We start from the raw sequence: 15,462 nt of genomic DNA on the forward strand, positions 1-15,462 counted from the left end.
TTATGTACAAGTACAAATCCATCCTTCACAGGAAATTAATCCATAATTAATTTAATATTGCTACATTAAAGATAAAAAATTAAAACCAGGCGTTTGATACATAAGAAAAGTAGAGGCATATACTGCTATTACCTCCTGGAAATTACAAACCCTTATAGTTTTCACAGGAGAATAAGATTTATGCATCCGCCAGAAGGATTATGACTTGAGAATTTTCATACACATATGCATATAGGGGCAATAATATTGGACGTACGGTGAATAGATGATGTTATCTAGAGGTACGTTGCAGATAACAGATTCTCAATTATCCCTTTGAATTATTAAAGCGAAACAAGATTCTCATGAAAAATGAAAAGAAAATATTTAATTAATTTGATCATCTCCTCCAATAAATTCTAGGTGTGCATGGACAACGAACATCATCAGTAAGAGTTGCTTGGAATTTGAAAGAGAAGAGTGACCAGGAGATGGCTTCAGCTCAAGTTCAGCTCCCACACAACCTCCAGGCCATTCTGAAGGAAGAAGACTCCCAGATTGACGCCTCCTCTGAACGGCCCAAGGATAGAATCGTATTTCGTGCAAGGGAGCTCATATGGGAAGATGATCCAACTTGCTGGAAATGGGTTTACATGCCAGACACAGAGTATTTATATATTATATATATAAATATTGCTTTTCTACCTAATTTTTAGTTAAATGAAGAATAGTTAATCAAATAAAATATGTTTTTGCAGTGGTGCTCTGGTTTAGGTGGCTGTATTATTGCGCATCGATCGGCTCTAAGTAGCACGGAAACTTATAATAGGATGCGTTTTCACGTTTCGGAAACGTTTCCGTTTCTGAAACTCTCCGAAACTTATAGGAAACGTTTCGGGTCATTTTAAAATTTTTAAAAAATTTTGAAACACGTTTATTTTAGAAGAAAAATCGTGAAATCGATTAAACACAAATTTTTTATATTTTCAAACCGTCTCATATTAAATTCATCTCATCTCTACTTTTTGATGTGTTACTCATCTCTTTCCCGACATATCATATAGATTGATGTGTATTGTTGTTTTTTTCTTAAATATTTACACGCGTTTACTTAAGAACAATTTACAATAGGTTCTATGATTCTATTTTATAGTATTCTTTCTCTTAATTCTTTTTTTATTATTTATTTTTACATTATACAAGTTTATGTATTTTTATTATAAAAAAATTAGTATTTATAAAAAAACTCTTATATTTTTCATATTTATAAGTTTCCCCACGTTCATCGGCTTGACGTGAGCAAGGTATTCTCTACTAAAAGGCTCACTCCTGGGAAGTATTACGGTGTTTACTTTGTGTTAATGGTGACGGATGGAGAATATGGATTTAAAGATCATCCAGTGAAGTTTCAACCCGCCATTCCCAATTGCCATGAGACTATTGAACGCAAAGAGGATCTGAGTAAGTTGCCTAAAAACAAATGGACAGTGGTCCGACTTGGTGAGTTGGCGACATCTTGCAATATGTCTGGTGATTTGAAAATGGCCAAACGACTATTTCCCACCCAAGGTTTAGTGTTTTCTCAAATTTCCCCCCTTTAACTATGGAAACATCAAACACCCACCTATGGCCGGTTAGATTTAACAGAACCCTAACGCCTAAAAATTTTATCTCTTTTTGCCCCCCTAAACTTTAAAAACTAATATTTTCCCTTTACCTAAGTTTTAAAAACTCGCAGTTTCACCTTAGGGTTTGGTTTTGAAATCTCCGACGACCTCTCCGGCTCCGTTGCCGACGGCCTCTCCCTCCCGAAGCAACCTCTCCTTTCGGCGATCTCTTTTCTCCCATTTGTCAATAAGCTGGTCATTCAACCAGTGAATAAGCCCGAGTGAGAATGAGAATAATCAACGGTGGACGTTTATGAAACTAAAAGTTTCTAACTAGGTACTAAATAAAATTGTCTCATGTTAATTCTACTTGTACGTTCTCTTCTATTGTAATAAATAATATGTGAGAGATAATAAAATTACTAAGTTTAATAAAATCAAGATAACGCAGCTTCCTAATCGTGGAATTTTTCTGAACTTAGGAAGAATATATAGAAGCCAAAATTTTTATTTTAGTAAGTTGCATAATCTTCATTTCCAGTTTACTTGCCTAGATAAATACATGCCTCAAAGCCTCTGTATAAGTGCCTTCAAATACATGAACCCAATCCTTCACATTTATTGAATTATTGAATTATTCAGTTTTACTAAACCAAAATATAATTAATGTTAACACATAAGAAAATTTTCCTTTTTATCCTCCTCCGAAACAAATTATTATTTTCAAATTCTGATTCAAAGAAAGACATTCAAGTCAGTCAATATACAGAAAAAAAATAACCTTAGTCTTGATTTATATATACATGCTCCAGAGTAAATTTTAGTACAAATCTGTATTTATGTAACATGATATCAATGCATATATTCAAGATTTTTTCTCTTTTTATCCTAGAGGATATTATTTATTATTTAACAATAAGTAAATATTTAAATTTGCATATATGATAACGATGATCAACAAAGTTATTTCCCAAATGGCATGGAACTCTCAGTCTCATCTTCTATGTACATGCTCCAGTTTAAACTTATCAAGAATCTTTCTTTTGGTGACATGATATCAATGCATATATTCAAGATAGATGTTTTTGTCCCCCTCAAGAATAGTAATTATTCTTTCTTGATCAGCAATATTATTATATATAAAAATTGTTCATTTTGTAAATAAATAAAAATGTATGGGACTTTTGTAAAATAATCTATGGAATAACCAAGAGTCACTCTTTATATATGCTATACATTTTCATTCTCCTTTTAAAATCTTAGCTTGTCAAAATTGTAGATTGTAAATTTGCTATTACATTTGACCGAACATATATCATCCCATCAAGTAGGGGAGGATCCCACCCTAGTTGGCACAACTCCAACAAGTCAATCTTGAGTTGAATCAAGATCCAATTTGGCTTGAGATTGCTCGTTTACCTATTCAGTAACATTGTTCATCCCATGAATAATATTATTCACTATGCTAGCAATGCTCTAAACTTAACAAAGTGAAAATTACATGGTGTTTAACCTACCTTAACATCACATCAATGCTTCAATTCCGAGCTTAAATATGAGTGCTCGATCTCAGCTAGTTGAATCAAACAGCAATCCAAGCCTAAATTGGCTTCCATCATGTTCACCCAATAAGTGAGATCGTAATATTAGTAAGAATATCACAAATTCATGTTGACTGCCTGCAACTTCATATAACATTAACCCAGAAAAATGCAACAAAAAATTTACATAAGCTACTTTATCAAAGACAAATTCAATCTTGGGACCAATGAATTAAGGAACCACCATGCTTATACTGCACCACTCTGATTGTTCATACTGTTATTCTTCAAAAGTATTAGTGTACCCTTATATCATGGAGATTGTTAAAAATGTGACTCATGTTCTAAGATTACTTATCACTTAAAGATCCTGAAACAATAGAACAGGCATTCCATGATCGAGGATTAAATATTTCAAGCAATATAATATAGAACAAGATCATTTGAAACTAGGAACAGGTGTTTGAAGCGTCATAATAGATTAGAACAAGAACGTTCCACCAAATTATTATAGGTCATACCAAAAGGTCTATAGTCTTTCTTTAGTGAAACAAGTCGTTTCAATAATCGTTACGAGCATGAATATAGCATTCAAATTGTAGAAACCAGAACGGGAAAACAAACAGGGCAATTCACTTACAACAACCAAGATTAAAGAGTAGAAAGGGTGCTCCATAGAAGGAACAACTATTCTATCGGGGTTGGAGAGTTTTAGTTGAGGCATTGTTGTATTTTGGGTTACTTAGGTTACCAGTTGTATAAGGGAAACCCTAATAGGTATAATGTACATATTTTTTTTATAGATTTCCTTCAGAATAAAAACATGAATGGCTGTTATGTGGACATAGGCATATCGCCAAACCATGTAAATTTGTATGTCTTATGTGATTACATTCTGGTTTTGATTTTCTCTTTGCTTACTGTGCAATTCAATTCAGTATTTTGCAAAACAACAAGGTTTATCCTCTAAGATAAGAATATCCGAGATGTTTATCATGGATAGTGGATCCTCCTTATAGAAGGAATAAAGAAATAATGTTATTCTTATTTTAGAATAACAATAAAAAACATTTGTACAGATTTTTTATACATAATTTAGATACACAAATAATATATCATCATATGATTTAATGATTTTGAATTAAAGAAAAAATAATACGAAGTATCGTCTGAATATCTAATTTGTATACAAAAAATATATATACGTAGTATTGTTCTTTAGAATAATTTATGATACAAACAATTACTTTTGGTATAGATAATAAAATAATAGTTTTCATGATAAAATAAAAACTACTTTTGTTACTCTGGATTCGGATATTTCATTCTACAATTCCAAATAGACAGCTCAGTAGAACAGAATTTTAATTCTTGTCACGAATATAGATTATTGGCATAATGCCATAATACTTTTTTCTCTAAGAATTTTCGTACATCTATACAGAGGCAATATTAATTAGACGGTGTATAGATTATGTTATCTAGAGGTGGGAGATTAGAGAATTTCAATTATATATCCAGTGAACTTTGAAGTCGTCATCCCCAATTACCATGAGACTATTGAACACAAGGAGGATTTGAGTAAATTGCCAAAAAAACAAATGGACAGAGGTCCAAGTTGGTGAGTTTCGTTACGTCTTGCCATATGAGTAAGGACATGGAAATCTTGACGTTTGAACAGGGTTCCCAATGGAAGAGTGGGATGATTGTCAATAAGATCATCATCCACCTAGAGTATCGGCTCCTCAAGTGAGAAGGAGGAGAATCAACTATGAAACGTTTTTGAAACTAAAAGTTTCTACATACTAAATAAGATGTCTCATGTTGTACTTGTAGCTTCTTATCATGGGTTCTACTGTAATAAATAAAAATGTGGGAGCTTACATATGCTATAATAAATCAAATCAATAATATGAGATTGCTGCATAAAAATTTACAGCATTCTACTTTCTCCATTCTACTTTGAAATGTCCAAACATAGGCAGGTTTAAGCTCAGCTCAAATCCATAATAGCCAGTTGGAGTCAGCCAAAGATATTTTCAAAGGGGTTGTTGATGGGAAGAATATTATCATCACTAGAATGAATAGCATCATCAGTAAGATGAATAATATCACTAAGGGTATAAACAATATCATTGAAGATGAATTCGAGTCGATTTATTGAGCTGAAGTTCCAATTCAAATTCAACTCACATTAAGTTGAACAACCCTAATCTAAGCTAACTTGGAAACACATCATTCATTATCATTGTCATATATTTGATGTAGGCTTGTTGCATCCCTTATCGTGATAAATTTGAAGAAGTAATTGTCACCAATAATGTTTATGTGTATTCAGTTTTGAGTATCCAAATAGGTACTTAAATTATATGTCATTCTGTAATTGAATATTACTTTATTGTTAATTTAAAATCACCTAAATAAATCGGCAACACATCATTTAGATATCTAATTAGATACTCAAAACTGAATGCACATGGTTTTTTTTTTTTTTTAGAAAGGTAAACATACTTAACTAACATGTATTGTTGTGTACATATGCAGCGCTACAAGTCCAAAATGTTTACATGCCTAGATAGATACATGGCTTAAATCCTCTATGTGACTACAAATGCCTTCCAAAACAAAATTGGATCCCACTAGTAGGGTTACAAGTATGGTAGATTGACAACCAATGAAATATTTATTCTTTTCTCTAAAAATCAAATTTAAATTAAGTCTTTTTTTGGGTAAAAAATATAGTTTCTATAATAATAGTTACAAAAATTTGTGAATGATTCTTTTTACAGACAACCTAATTGATGTATTTTTAAGAATCTAATTCATCCATTATGATAAAAGGACGTTGAAGCTAGTCATTAACATCAAGAGTATACCAGAGTAATCGTTTGATGTGAAGATTCAACCAGTAAACTTTAGAGTTTGTTGGGTTAAGTTGTCTCATATCCTTTGGAAAAGTGGCAAGGTGTTAGTACATAAGTGTAAGAATAATGAACCTTAGTCTTGACTTATACATGCTCCAGTATAAACTTAGCGCAAATCTTTGTTTATGTAGTGTTAATGCCAAAATTTTATATAAACTTTGTTGTAGAACTTGGAAAAAATTTGCTAGACCAAAAAACTAACCATTTTCAGATGAAAATAGGATGTAAAGTAGATTCCTAAGGTTGTTTTTTTAGGAGAAAATAACGAGCTAAGTGAGATAAAGAGATTAGTTTTCATTCCCAAACAAAGTCATTTATGTACATCAAAGTACAAGTTCACATGCCAAGAAGTAAGGCAAACCATACTTGTATCAGCAAAAGTTCCATAAAATATGGATCATCATCCATTCTAAACAAAACATAAACTAACAAAATAGTTATGCTGACTTGGATTATATTAAAAGACACAAATAACCTCAATCACTAACACTCATTTTTTGAGGTTTTTTTGACAACTCCAAGTCTCATTCTTAAGGATTCAAATTGAGGTTTAGCAACTGCCTTTGTCAAGATGTCAGCCAATTGATCTTTAGAGCTACAGTGCACTAAACTGATTTCTCTCATCTTTTCTGCTTCACGGATGGCATGAAACTTCACATTGATGTGTTTAGTTCTTCCATGATGAACAGGGATTTTAGTGATGCCAATTGCAACCTTGTTATCTACAAAAATAGTCACACTTTCAGGTTCAACTTGATTTAAATCAGATAGGAGTTTTCGCAACCATATAGCTTGGTTTGTTGCACTTGCAACAACAATATATTCAGCCTCAGCAAAAGATTGTGTAACCACCTCTTGTTTCCTAGAGTTCCAACTGAACACTGTACTACCAAGAGAGAAACAATACCTTGATGTGTTTCTAAAATCATCTAAGCTGCCTGCCTAATCACTATCTAAGTAGTCGATTAATTTGCCATTGTTTTATTTTGAAAACCACAACCTATACTCTATTGTTCCTTTTATGTACTTGAGTATTCTTTTAGCAGCACACAAATGATTATTGCTTGGTGATTCCATGAACCTGGACAAGAGAGAAGTTGGAAACATGATGTCTGGTCTGCTTGAAGATAAATACAGTAGGCTACCAATAAGGTTTCTGTATTGAGAGATTTTTGTTTTTTCCTCAACATCATTCCTCTTAAGCTTATAGTTCATAACCAAAGGAGTAGATGCTGATTTGCAATTTTCCATTTGAAACTTTTTCAGTAAATCCATATCATATTTCTTTTAAGAGATGAATATGCCACTAGAAGTTTGATCAATTTCCAAAACAAGAAAATATTTCATTTCCCCTAAATCTGACATATCAAACTCTCTTTGCATATTTTGTTTAAATTCAGCAATTGACTTCACATCTCCTCATGTCACCAGAAAGTCATCCATATACAAGGAAACAACAAGAATTAAAGCATTTTTACCTTCTTTTACATAAAGGGTGCACTTATTTTGGCTGCAAGAGAAGTTTTGATTCAGCTAATAAGAGTGAATCCTATTGTACCATGCCTTTGGTACCTATTTTAGGCCATACACAACCTTATGAAGTTTATACACTTTCTCTTCTTCTTTTGGTACCTTAAAGCCTTTAGGTTGTTCTACATAAATGTCTTTTTCTAGTACGCTATTTAAAAAAGCAGACTTGATGTCAAGATAATGCACTTTTTAGCTTGATTTTGTAGCCAAAGCAAGTAACCTTTAACTACTAATGCAAAGGGATTGCAATTGTTAGAAAGAAAAGGTATGGTTTATGGATTACCAAAAATTCAAACTTTTGATTTATGTGAAGGTTGCATTTACGACAAGCAAACCAGAAAATCATTTCCTACTTGAAAAGCTTGGAGAGCCTCAACATGTCTTGAATTAGATCATGTAGACTTATACGACCCTATGAATACTAAGTCTCTTGGAGGAAGTTATTACTTTCTTCTATTTACAAATGATTTCAGTAGAATGAGTTGGGTATTTTTTCTGAAATCCAAGTCAGAAAAATTCCAGAATTTTGGAAAATTCAAAGCATTGGTTTAGAAGCAAAGTGGTTCAAGTATCAAAGTGCTTTGTGTAGACAAAGGTGATGAATTTCTATTAAAGGATTTCAATCATTTCTGTGAGGAGAATGAAATTTGAAGGGAGTTGACTGCACCATATACTCCAAAATAGAAAGGAGTAACAGAACGCAAAAACACAGTTGTGGTAGAAATGGCAAGAAGTCTCTTGAAAGGGAAATGTCTTCCAAACCAATATTAGGCAGAAGTCGTAGCATCAATAATGTATTTGTTGAATCTCTACCCTACCAAAGCTATCCAGAATGTCAGTCCATATGAAGCGTGGAGAGGAATCAAACCAATGAGTCATTTGAAAATTTTTGGTTGTGTTGCTTGCGTTTTAATTAATGCTTAAAATCACAAAAAATTAGATGAGAAATCGGTTAAATGTGTTTTTGTTGGTTATTGTATTGAGTCCAAAGCATATAAATTATATAATCTTGTGACTGGCAAGATAATTGGCAATAGAAATGTAATATTTAATGAGGCAACAAGCTGGAACTGGAGTAGCAACAATGCAACAAGGAAGATCAGTTTCAAATTCCATTGATAGAGGAAACAAATTCAGTTGCAACTCTAACAAGTTCACCAACTTTAACTCCAATTCAATTTAGTCCAACAACTACACCAAATGCAAACTCTAATAACAACAGTTCAAGTAAATCCTCCGAAAAGACATCACTAATGAAAGTCAAATCATTAAGGGAGATTTATGAATCGAATGAGTTTGCACTAATAGTTCCAAATCCTACAACTTATGAAGAGGTAGCAAAAAAAAAAAAAAAAAGAGTAGAGACAAGCAATGAAAGAATAGCTCATGTCCAACAAAAAGAACTCAACCTAGGAGCTAGCAGACTTGCCAAAAGGAAAGAAACCAATTGGAGTTAAGTGGATATTCAAGACAAGATTTCAAACTGATGGTAGTATTCAGAAGTACAAGGCTTGACTAGTTACAAAAGGGTATTGCCAACAATAGAGGGTCGATTATGAGGAGACATTTTCACCTGTGGCTCGATTTAAAACAGTAAGACTACTTTTATTGTTGATAGCTCAACTCAACTAGAAGGTGTTTCACTTCAATGTGAAATCAGCATTTCTAAATGCTGAGCTCGAAGAAGAAGTCTCTGTCTCACAGCCAGAAGGCTTTGTGATTAATGGGAAGGAAGAAAAAGTTTACAAGTTGAGAAAAGCGCTTTATGGCTTAAAGCAAGCCCTAAGAGCATGGTATAGTAAGATTGATACATATTTTCAACAAAATGGCTTTGTAAGAAATGCAAACGAGCCTACTCTTTATTTAAAAAAGCAAGGTAAAGTTGATTTCTTAATAGTCTGCTTATATATGGATGATATAATCTACATGGGGTTAAATTCAGCACTTGTAGAGGAATTTAAATCCAACATGATGGGCACTTTCGAAATGACAGACTTGGGGTTACTGCAATATTTTATGGGATTGGAGATATTCCAAGATGAAGATGGGGTGTTTATTTTCCAAAAGAAGTATGTAACAAATTTATTGAAGAAGTTCAACATGTCAAATTGCAAGATGATGGCTACTCCAATGAACAAGAATCAAAAACTGAAGCAACAAGGAGTTGAAGCAGCAAATCAAAGGCAATTCAGAAGTTTAGTTGGTGGATTGATATATTTAATACACACAAGACCAGACATTTCATTTTCAATTGGTGTTGTGTCAAGATTCATGAGCAATCAATCAAAACAACATTATGGAGGAGCAAAAAGAATCTTAAGGTACATTGCAGGGATATTGAATTATGGAATGTAGTACACTCATGTAACGGATTTTAGAATAGTTGGCTTTACAGATAATGATTAGGCAACCTCCTCGGATGATAGAAGAAGCACTTCTGGAAATTTGTTTTAACTTGGTTTAGGTGCAATCACATGGTGCTCTAAGAAACAACTGATAGCAACCTTATCAACAACAAAGGCAGAGTATGTTGTTGCCATTACAACAGCATGTCAATGTATTTGGCTTAGAAGAATGTTGTGTGATTTACAACATAAGCAAGAAAAAGGAACTGAACTTTATTGTGATAATAAATCAGCAATTGCAATGGCAAAGAATCTAGCCTTTCATAGCAACACAAAGCACATTGAGCTGAGATTTCATTTCATTCGGGAATTGGTTGCCAAAGGAGAAATAATCATGAAGTCTTGTCACACTGATGTCCAACTTGCAGATATCTTCACCAAAGCTTTGTCAAGTCAAAGACATGTTTTTCTTAGATTATTGCTTGGAGTATGTGATTTTGAATCAAGGGGGAGTGTTGGAGAGATGATTCAAAATCTGTTGCAGGAAACTACTCCAAAAACCTCTCAAATTAGTTAAGTCGTTAGCTGATAAATAGGAGTTAAAATAAATAACAGCTAGTTGCTTAATTTTTTGCATTTTAGCCTATAAATAGGCATTGTTATTTTTTCTTTAAGTGAGTATTTAAAAATAACAGTTCCCTACTTCTGTAAATTTCCATAATCTTTCTTGTTTTTCCTCAATTATAATTACAACACTTTTCCTCTTAAAACTAACATTCCTACCAAATGGAATTAAGATAAAACACAAAGAAAATTTGAAGATGAAGCCAAGAATTCAATGGATAAAGATCCAGGTTGGCAGGTTTACAACTTCGCCAGAGTAGGCTGGGGAGTTGGAAATCCTAATGTCTAAAATTGAGGATGGGAAATGGAAGAAAGGACTTATCATCAACAGGGTTGTCTTTCGGCGGACATACCAAGTCTGCAAATAATCAAATGTTCAACGTTTGCACAACTAAGTTTCAAATCAATCAATAAATTCATTTACATGTTTAGCATAAGTTAAAATAATTACTTACCAAAAAAATCAGTAGCATTACTGTAAGAATCCTCCAACATTGTATCCTAACTAATCTCTAGCTTCTAAATTCTTCTTTAAAAAAAAAAAAATGAAACCTAAGCTTGTTTCCCAAGTATTCTAGTATGCATGTGGAATCAAAATCCTCCCTAATCTGAGTTCTCCAAAACTTAATGAGCATTTGTGGTTAAAACTTACTTCTTGTCATTAACTTCTTTATAAATCGCATTCTTGTATTTTGTTCATGTAAAGCTCGGATCAAGAGAAAATCGTAAACCTCGTGCCCTTGTGTGTGTGAGAGAGTGAGAGAAAGAGACAGAGAGGTGAACTTTATCTATTTAAATAACTTCTTGTTTATCATTATAGAATGATGATAAAATTCATGGTTCAGGAAATCCAACCCACTTTTGACTCATATAGGTCTAGAAGACCAGCAAGTTTTTTATTCACAGTTTGGCAATTATCAGCACCATTTATTTAAGAATATATTTTAAAAAGAAAGGATAAATAACAATTTAAAGCACAATTTAGAGCACCTGATGGCTGCAAAGAGCTTTCTAATCAAGCTGGCAGAAGAAAAAGGAAATCTTGCACCTTTGAAATGCCTGTGTGGTAATTATCAGGCTTATACCAGATCGAGAAATCAATTCCCTTAGTCTTCAATTTCTCAGTTGGTGGTGCAATCCTCTGCAAAAGCTGCACATCCATGGAAAGTAAGACGTTTCAGATAACCTCAACATACTTAACGAAATTGCATTCAAACACACAATTGGAAATATATGTTTCCACAACTTCTCACAGACTCTGTTCGTTATTTGTCAAACATTTGACAGTGGAGAAAGAAGCAAATACAGCTCTCAGTTTTGGCCTTTTGTTTCGACCGAATATAATCATATATAACATTTTAAAGTATATCACTATAGTATAAAGCATAATATCACAGTATTTCAACTTAAGGACGGAGAGTTGTTATGATATGAGCCACATTAAAACTAGGGAGACAAAAAGAAAGTAAGTTAATATGATTCTGACAGGAACCTACACAAATCAATCCAAACACTCTAATTATAACAATGTTGACAACAAAAGATGTCAACTCCTCCAAGGTTGTGGCCTTCTAATATCTTAATCAATGTTATTAATTATTGTTATTATTATCCTAACTCTAGAAAATTCATTTTTAGGAAAAAAAAAAAATGACAACAAAATCAAACCTCAGCATGTATTACACCACTGGATACCAAAACAGATCTATCAAACACACAAAACTTTCCACCATCCATGCAAGTGACTGCCCCGCCAGCCTCTTCAACAATCTGCTTACAGGGGAGTAAAAAAAATGCCATTAATAAATTAATCTGAAATCAGAAAACCTTGGTCTCTCCAAGAATGATCTTTTGTTGTTTAAGTGGGCATCATATATCTTTAAATAAAACTATGTGTACTTATTTTGAGTAAATAAATAGGCATACTTTTTATGTAGTTGGTGTTTATGGTTATGAAAAAGTACATACCTAGGGGAAACCATAATTTAAAAATTTCATATAAAATAAACGTATCATATATACATATATATATATATATATATATATATATATATATATACACACACACACACCATAAACACCTCCTAGGATCTGTTTAATAGGAAATGTTTTACAATAGACTACTAACAAACTATTAGGTGGTTTAAGATTTCATACTAGCATTAGTGACTTCTTCGTCTTTTACAATGCCAAAATGATGATGAGTATCGCTCTCAATCGAGGAAGAGGGTATTGCCTTAGTATCCATACGAGGCACAAGCAAAAGGGAAGTAAAACATGCATGACTTAGTCTACTAGAATAGTTATGCATGAGCGCAAGTGTGTATGAATGGGTGTTAGTGTATATGTTATTCAAAAAGTCTCAAAAGATTGAAAATTCGTATTCTTTTATAGAAGACAATGAATGGTCATTCATTACATTGCAATATTGTGCATCCAATTCTTATCATATCCCATTGAATAAGTGATTATCTGAATTTTTAGATATATGATAAGATTGATAAATAAGGTCAAAGAAAGATAATATCCGAACATTTATTCAAACATGCATGATTTTTCGCCTTGTTCTGGAATTTGTTGTTTCCACTATAATTCTATTTCAAACCTACTAAGTTTTTGTTAGTTTCAAGTAGAAACCAAAATTGAAAGCCTAATCCTATCATGCATGTATTGAAGAATAAATGTCTATATGATTAAGATAGAGTCACTTTGGTTTAGGCATTAGAATCAGAGCTTTTGTGATAGTGGAAAAAAAAAAATTTCATGATTCTGAGAAAATAAAGGGGCTAAAAATTATACAAAATCGAATAATGGTTTAGTTTGGCATTGGTAAATTAATTACAGCTACATAAACCAATCTCACCCTCTGGCATCGACCATGACGTCTCAGCATATATACAAGTTTCCTATAGTGCATAGTGGTTGACAAACAATCTCATTTATCCTTAGTTTGGATTGGCAAAGCAAATTAGGATTCTAGTAATAATAGAAAATCACAAGTGATACATCGTTTAGACAATCTAGTCTGTCGTAAATATATATTGGGTTTACAAGTATGAAGATTAAATCTCATATTACACAAAATCAATTAGCTTATGTTAAGGTTTAATCTCCAACACTTATATACCACTCTCTTATTTTCTATTTATTAAATGCGAGACTTTTAGTCTCCAACACCCCCACTCAAATGCAACCTTATAGATTGTTGACTCATTGTTTCGCTCAGTTGGGTTTTGGTTAAGTGCATTGTCACTTGTGTCTAATAACACTTTAGGCTATTGGGCTCGTTGTTTGGCTCATGTTCTAATACTACGTCAAAAATACATATTGGGTTTACAAGTGTGAAGACTGAAACTCATATTACATAAAACCAATTGACTTATATTAAGGTTCAATCTCTAACACTTATGTACCACTCTTTTATGTTCTATTTATTACATATGAGATTTTTAGTCTCCAACATAGTCAAGACATGTAAGATAACTTAAATAAACAAAACATAGTGCAATTCAATTCGCAAGATCTTTGCTCATGTTATAAGATATTGAATTAGAGATAGAGTTTATAGAAATATATGATTAAGTCCTATCACTTGATCCATTAAGCTCTTGAAATCTATCTGTACATTTAATTTACAACAAAATATAATTCAATTTAATTCACAGGATTTTTGATCATGTTATAAAAATATTTGTTTAAGTCATATCACTTGAATCCATAAGCTCTTGAAATTTGTCTGGATTGCAATGTTCAGTATTCCTCTCCTGATATATGACTGTTTTCAATCAATAAAATTGTTGTGTTCAGGTTTTAAAGAGAAAAACTTAGCCAATATAGAAGATTATTGGATCATCCCACAAAAAGATTTAATAACTCAAAAGTCCATGCTAAATTGTCTATCCAAATCATAATTTTTACACACTCCAGTTTATTTATCAGGAATCTTTCTTTTAGTAACATGATATCCATGCTTATATTCAAGATAGAAGTTTTTATCCTCTCAAGAACATTAATTATTCTTTTTTTGTATGTAAATATTTTATATTAGATCATTGATAATGATGATCAACAATATTATTATATATAAACAAGATTCATATTGTAAAAATAAATAAAAATGTATGAGACTTTTGTAAAATAATCAACGAAAGAAATCAAGTGTCTTATATGCTATACTTTCTCATTCTCCTTTTAAAATCTTAGTTTGTCAAAATTGTAGAGTCTAAATTTTCTATTTCATCAGTCTGACTAAATATATATTATCCCATTATGAGTCAATTTTGAGTTGGATCAAGAACTAACTTAGCTGGAGATTGACTCATTTACTTATTCAATGACATTGTTCATACTACCAATAATATTGTTCACCATGTTGGCAAAACTTTGATAATGATATTATTCATCATGTTGGCAAAATTTTGATAACACTATACACTAGCTTGAACGAGCCAATCTCGAGTTAGAGGTCTAACTTAGGTTGATACCGGCTTAGTTATCCATCCTAAGCTTGTTGAGTACCATAGATGGAGTTTTTGGAAGATTGATAATAATAAGAAGTATAAGTTACCCACTAAAGAGAAATAATATTTGATGCAACTTGGCATAACCTACCTATGTATGAGGATGAAAGAGAAATCTACTATAGTATCATTCACAATACATACTTTAAATCTAGCAGAGTGGAAATTACATGGTGTATAACCTACCTCTACATCATATCGATGCGCTAATTAATCCAAGTTGAAATGTGAGGTGCTTGATCTTAAACTAGTTCAATCAAATAACAATCCAAACTTGAACAAATGTAAAGTAAAATTCAAAGAAGCCACCCTGTCAAGGACACGTTGCTATCTTGGGACCTTTGGCGCCTCCACTGCACCTCTTTAATTGTTAATACTATTATTCTTCAAAA

General features: G+C 32.3%; 1 protein-coding gene across 1 annotated transcript in view; it reads left to right on the forward strand.

The window, feature by feature from the left end:
• Window positions 1-437: 437 nt before the first annotated feature.
• Window positions 438-15,462, forward strand: part of LOC123219538 (protein PHLOEM PROTEIN 2-LIKE A1-like) — a 16,183-nt gene continuing 1,158 nt past the window's right edge. The window contains exon 1 of the mRNA XM_044641535.1: window positions 438-646. Within this exon, the coding sequence (XP_044497470.1) occupies window positions 471-646 (176 nt within the window). The 5' untranslated portion in view covers window positions 438-470. The remainder of the gene's footprint in view (window positions 647-15,462) is intronic.

This window comes from Mangifera indica, chromosome 6 (assembly GCF_011075055.1).
Source record: "Mangifera indica cultivar Alphonso chromosome 6, CATAS_Mindica_2.1, whole genome shotgun sequence".
Classification (NCBI taxonomy): Eukaryota; Viridiplantae; Streptophyta; class Magnoliopsida; order Sapindales; family Anacardiaceae; genus Mangifera; species Mangifera indica.